The sequence below is a fragment of the Parasteatoda tepidariorum genome, chromosome 3 (assembly GCF_043381705.1).
Source record: "Parasteatoda tepidariorum isolate YZ-2023 chromosome 3, CAS_Ptep_4.0, whole genome shotgun sequence".
In the NCBI taxonomy this organism is placed as follows: domain Eukaryota; kingdom Metazoa; phylum Arthropoda; class Arachnida; order Araneae; family Theridiidae; genus Parasteatoda; species Parasteatoda tepidariorum.
In genome coordinates this window covers 17438244-17445057 of record NC_092206.1, presented here as the reverse complement: position 1 = coordinate 17445057, position 6814 = coordinate 17438244, and the positions used below count along the sequence as shown (strand labels likewise).

General features: G+C 29.5%; 1 protein-coding gene across 1 annotated transcript in view; it reads right to left on the bottom strand.

Moving 5' to 3' along the window:
* Positions 1-469: 469 nt before the first annotated feature.
* The window catches only part of LOC107457353 (short stature homeobox protein 2), a 75973-nt gene continuing 69628 nt past the window's right edge, over positions 470-6814 (bottom strand). Inside the window, exon 4 of the mRNA XM_021148380.3 lies at positions 470-2344. Within this exon, the coding sequence (XP_021004039.1) occupies positions 1923-2344 (422 nt within the window). The 3' untranslated portion in view covers positions 470-1922. The remainder of the gene's footprint in view (positions 2345-6814) is intronic.

The following is a 6814-nucleotide window of genomic DNA, read 5'->3' as shown; positions in this document are numbered from 1 at the left end:
ACGTTTTCGTTATTGCGCCCGAACTACATGACACCGAAAGTGGTGCAAACCGACCTTGAAAAATCGCAAATTTCAGGAAAAAAGCGCGATCCAAATCGGTTCTCCCGTTGTTGAGTTACTACAGACAGATTTTCGCTTTTGCATATAAAGATGTTATGATATTTAGTTAAAATCTTTAAATGAAGTTTGCGTTTTTGTGATGATGAGAAGTTTCTGAAATAAAATGGACAATTCAGATTATAATAACAACACCTTTATTTTACATATTTATTGCATCTAGAATAAAATAGTATGATGTATTAGAATTTTTACGTAATGCATTCAAATAATTTTTCGAAATAAATATATTCATAAAATTTATAAACATAAAAGATCTAACAAATAAACAAATTCTTTCTAAACATAATTAAGAAAAAATAATGAATAACTATTTACTTTATTTACAAATTGTTAAAAAATATTTTAATCAGTGCAATTCCCTATTTTATTATGTTATAACATAAATCAATTGTGGTTCATAACGTAAATAATATAAATTATAAATAATATGAAAAATTATAAATAATAAAAAATTGTAAATAATAAAAAATTGTAAATAATAAAAAATTGTAAATAATATAAATTATAAATAAAGTTAATTATCTAAATAATATAAATTATAAATAATATAAACTTGTTTTCAAATTTTGAGTTATATTGTTGGAAAAAAGCACTGTTTTGATAAAACTATATTTCAAACTTGTAATAGTTTCTTACCGTAAACTAGATGCTGATCAGAATTATTCATTTAAACTGAAGAAAGAAGAAAACTTAATCCTAGGTGTAGGCTTCAAGCTCACCCAACTTCAGATTGATGTGTCTGGAAAGTAAAAGTGGATAATGCGCAATTAAAGCACATTACCACCCTCATGTAGTTAGCCTCAAAATTAACGGAGACTTAACCTCCATGACCCTTGGCCTACAACGGGGATGTTGTGTAAATGATTTCTTTTTTATTTATTATTCATTTAAACTATAAACTATACTGAGCAATGTGTATAGTCGCAACTTTTGATTTTGTTTCATAATTATTTATTTGTTTAATTTTGTCAAAATTATTTTGTAATTATTTTCATGTAACATATTTATCATTTGATTTTGTTCTAATAAGTCAAAAATTCCCAAAGTCTTTGTCGTTTAGATGTTTGTTTTTTTGATTGATGATTTTTGTCTTTTAATTATTTAATTTAAAATATCTGTTTTCAAGGAAAATTTTAAAAAATTAAATACAAACTACTAAATAATAGGCCTTAAGTAAGTGAATTACATGAGATAAAGCAGCAAACCTCTTTCCTGTTTGACTGAAGTTTAACATTTCAGTTTTGCAAAAAAAAAAAAAAAAAAAAAAAAAAAAAAAAAAAAAAAAAAAAAAAAAAAAAAAAAAANAGAAATATTAAGAGAAGTAACATAAAATATAAATTCGTAAAATATCTAAATTTCTACTCTAACATATAAAGCATTTTCTTAAAAGTAACATAATTATAATCTGCTAACATAATAATGCTGAACTCTTCATTATCTGTGCCAAGTCGTACTAAAACATTTACATTTTTTAAATTATCGACAACTATACTTTAAATCCAGAATCACTGAGAAAATATTTTCATTTATCTGTCCAGGAACCAAATAAGCATAAGAGCAAGTATTTTCATCAAATCTAAGAACAGCAATTTTCCTGTTAGCCTTGCTATCAGTCACATATTGCTTGGTCACAAACACACAAGTCTTTCAGAACATCGTTTCAGCACTTTTGTTCGAAACATCCCGTTTGTGCATTTTGATTAAGTTCATGTGTTCATCATTGAACTACATCATTGATATCTCCAACATCCCTTTTAACGAAATTGTTTGATTTTTCGCCCCATTAAAAATTCCAGGTAGCATTAAAGTCCCAGTGCTGCTGCATGCTTTTGTGCTTTCAGTCTCAAATCAGCAATGCTTGAATTTTTATTATTAAGTCTTTCAGCAGCCATCAATGCAGATAAACTGAACGGATGAGTAGGGGTCGGGTAGAATAAGAAACTATGGTGAGGCGGTGGTGCAGTTGGTGCAGCTCCACCCGTGGTAGCCCCACTCGTGGTTGTGTTTGCTACTGCAGCGGCTGCCGCTGCTGCTGCGTAATGCTGGGCTGCTGCAATGAAAGCAGGGTCTGCGTAGGGTAGATAGTGGGCACCTGGCACCAAATAACGTTCTTGCGGCAATCGTGCCATTGCACTGGAGACATTTATGTAGGGGGCTATTCTAGAAGACTCTATGGGAGTACTCGTTGCCATCATCAAGTCAGAGGATAGAGAATTTGGTCCAACTGTAAAGAACAAAAAAATAATTAGCATTCTCATCTTTCAAATAAATAAAAAATATTAAATTTCATAAACTACCATGCCATCTTCCAAATAAAATATCATATCTCACTCCAGAATTCGATATAGGTCACAATTCAGTAATAACTTACAATTTAGCACGATTCATAATTATTCAATAGCCCTTAATTAAGACTAATATAAAAATTTACGGTAAGAAATGATATCTTTTAGCTACAGCGGAATGCACTAAAATTAATTATGTGATTTTCGCAAACTGCCATGCCATCTTCCGTATAAAATATGTCACGCTCCAGAATTCGATCTAAGTCGCAATTCGGTAAAAACCTACAACAATTTAGCACGAATCACAATTATTCAATAGTCATTAGTTAGGACTTAGACTGATATGTTTTATGCCATAAGTACAGAGATATATAAATAAATTTTAAGTAAATTAACCAATGAGAAGTTTTGACTGCGAATGTTTCACCTTTTTTAAAAAAAAACTCAAGTCGTGAAAGGTTCTGTACTTTAAAAAAGAAAACATTACGAATGAAAAGCTTTATTTTGCATTTGATAAAAATTTACTGTAAGAAATGCAATCTTTTAACTACAGTGGATACGCTGAAAATAATTATGTGATTTACGCATCTTCCGAATAAAATAGTTTGCATAAATATTGCACAGGATAATATTCTGTACACATTTAAAAACTAATTAATTTTTATAGATTTTAATATAACATATTACAAATATAAGGATAACAAGTATTTTATTTATTGAATTATTAGTATATTATAGTATTAGTAGTAAGTATTATTAAGTTATAAAAAGGTAACTTATAAAGTCAACCTTCAAAGAATAACGGAGAGTTAAAGGGTAATTTTGATTGATTATCCATCTGTTCAGAAAGATTTTCATTATAATTCCTCTCTGTTGCTAAGCAGAAGCAGAGTTTGATAAAATTCTTTGATTTTTTTCCGTTGATACCAGATTTTTACTTGAAGTAACAAACTTGTATGATCCTGTTTATTTCTTAGTAAGTTGATAGAATTGCTATGACCTTGTTGTATATTTGACATCAACAGAGAGAAAAGTTTGAGTTTTATGATAACTTGAAAATTCAAAACCTGGTGAATGTAAAATTAATGTAACTATTTTGTTGCATATTCAAAATATTTACTAAATATGATAACTTCGCATACATATCTACAAAAATGACAATAAGCAAAACGGTGAACATTGTAAAATATTTAACATCATTATATCTTATTTATAACATGCTGATTGTCAACATTTTTCGTTACAAGTGCAAATCAATGTTTTACAGATGTTAAAGATACTCAGAACTTTCCCCGAAGCAACTATGTAATTGTCGGCTTTCACCAGATTTCAGACTTTCTTGTGTAACATTTGTTAAAAAATGGTAACGTCCGTTTACAAAATATGAAACATGTTAAAATGACTGATCTCAGCATGACGTTGCTTCTCGGATTATTCGTATATTTGTTTTAACTTAAATGATTCTTAAAACAGTTTATATTGCCTATTTTATCCTTAAAAAAATTGGTTCATCTGCCGGACCCCGTACTCGTTAAATAAGCCACAGAAAAGCCAGAAACGTTTTCTTTTTAAAGGGAAGAGTAGAAAAATATCTTCTGTCTCTTGACCATGCACATTCAGAACATTTAGAATGACGCTAATCCTGATGGATGGCAAGTGAATCATGGGAACGAGCAAAAGAATCCAGCAGCTCCCTTTATCCTTGATGGCCTGTCCGTCTGTCCAGTTCACAAATCGAAGCTGGCTAAAGGAACAGAATCTTCTCTCCCTTGGCCAATCTAATTTAGCCATCCAGGATTGGGACACTACTCTGCAAAATTCCTTAGTTAAATGGGACACTGACAGAAATGCCTATGTAACTAGCATTGGCAGCAGTATCCCTTGGTCCTTCTGCAAGTTAAGATAAATTGGTGAAGCCCTTCCCTCCCTCTTTTTTTGCAGTCCCTTTTTGGACGCATCTCTGATTGGAGACAGTCGAAATTCGTTTTTATCTTCCTCCTTTTTGCTTGGCTCTGTCGTTTACATTCTAATAGTGCCAAGTGTCGATGTGCTAGACTTTCCTATGTATGTAATTGTTGGAATAGTATACGAGAGCTTTCCATCTTTTTCCGGGTGCTGAAAGGGGTTATTCACAAATTTAGTGGACGTATTTTGATGATCTGTTTGACAGTGGCGTAGACTGCAGGTGACAATAAATTACAATGTTCCCGAGCGCAACCCTAGAGGGACTCCAAATTCCTAAAAAATAACCAAAAAGGAATTTCAAAGTAAAATGTGTTTCTTTTAAATACGTCTCATTTTCTTACTACGGATTCAATTTATTCAATTTTTTTTCCAATTAACATAAAAACTGAATAGCATGTCTATTATTATTGTAATTTGAATTGTCCATAAGTTAAATTTGTTTTAAATTAATTTAGCAAATTGGTAACACATTGTATGAGAAAATATCTTTAAAATAAACACTTATCATTCAATTAAAAGTAGTAAACATCTAAGTGTAATGGAAACTACATTAGTAGCAATTTTAAACCGAATGAACGTTTTTACGTTCGCTAGTTACGTTGTTTTAAAAAATCTGTATTTAAAGTTGTAAAACCTTATTCAATGTAAAATTTAATGAATAAATTCAGTTTTACATAATCTGAAGCTTAAAATCATCTCGAAAAGTCCCTCTAAGAATGATATTATATCATCGATATAAATATGTATAAAATGTAGCATGTCAGGGGTCGCAAAAACTCCGTTTGTCTCTGAGGGCTGTAAGGGGGGATAGAGAGGTTATAATATAGCCATATATAAGTACATAAGTATTTATAGTAAGGAAATTAATTTTTTATCTTAAATATTTGTTTTCAAATACAGACTTAAATCCAACCGGAATTTTTAGAAGTTTAAACGATGTCACTCAAATATTTATGTTCAAAACTGAGCAAACTTTCACCATCAAATGAAGTAATTAAAAAAAAATCAACCAATTATACTCAGATTCAAATAACTCATATCCAATCAGAAAAATTTAATCAGTTAATTTACAATTCATTACTGAGATTTCTTTGCTATTCTTATAATTTAATTATCATCTTTATTATCATTTAATTTTACTACTGAGATCGTTTAAGGCCTAACTCTTATTTTAGTTCTTCATTGAATATATCATTTTTGGATAAACACTGGCCCAACGAACAGAAAGTGCATAACATTTCTTTAAACAGTTATAGCTGACTACGGCATTTGCTTTCGTTAACTTGAGTGCATAATATCAGTTAAGTTTGCCGCTCTAAATAGCCTATTTCGACTCTTGCACCATTTAACCTTACATTCAATCTAGTACTTTTGCATGTAATTGAAAAGAAAAGTGTTTTCTTTTTTTAAAGAATCGTGTTCCGACGTCTGAGTTTATTTTTGAAATCAAAGATTGTCTATATTAAAGAATAAAATTTCTTTATTTGAATGAATTTGAATATTCAGAGATTTATTATACTTTTTTTTGGTACGAATTAAACCCCAAATCTGAAAATTTGACAAATATTTTAATTCTAAAATTCTATTCAAATTCGTTTCAATTTAAAAGATAAGATTTCCTTGTCTTGTATTTCTATAATAATTTTTACATTTGTTGCTAATTTTCCTTTGATGGAATATTCTACCACCTGTATATAATTCATAAACGCTTAAAACAAAGAATATTTTTAAAAACTTATATGACTCGTCAAATTTGAAACTCCATAAATCGAATTTTTTCATGCCAACACATTTAAATCCTTTAATTTAAAAGCACATTAAATGATACTGGTAATATTACGTTCCGAATTTGCATACTTAATCGTTTATGCTGCACATGTTTCAATATTTCATATTGCTTCACTGATTCGTTCGGAATTTTTAGTAGATTTGATTTAATATAAATAACCCCCCTGACTTCCTGCAGATTTGGATTATCTTATAAGAAATCGATTGTGAAATCTTGATTCATCATAAATTTTGTTAATACAAATAATCTCCAAGTTACCTTAGAGATTTAAATAATCCTATAGGGAATCTATTGGCACGTAGATTTACTTTAGGTTTTGTTTTAAATAGTTTGATGTCCTATAAGTTTCGATAAGTGTAAAAGGGATATAATGTTGTATCTAGATTTTTTTCTTGATATAGTTAAATAAAACAATCTCACTGGTTTACCATATAATTCGATAATATCATGGATAATCCAACGTGAAATCTAGATTTTCCTTAGATTTGGTTTAATATAAAATTCTCCCATGATTCCCTATTGATTTAAATGGAGAATCTAATTCCACCTAGATTCTCTTTATTTTTTGTTTCACACAAGTTGTCTCAATCATTTCCCATACCTTCCGACAATTTTATAAATGTTATATCTAGCTTTTTTTATAGATATTGTTAGA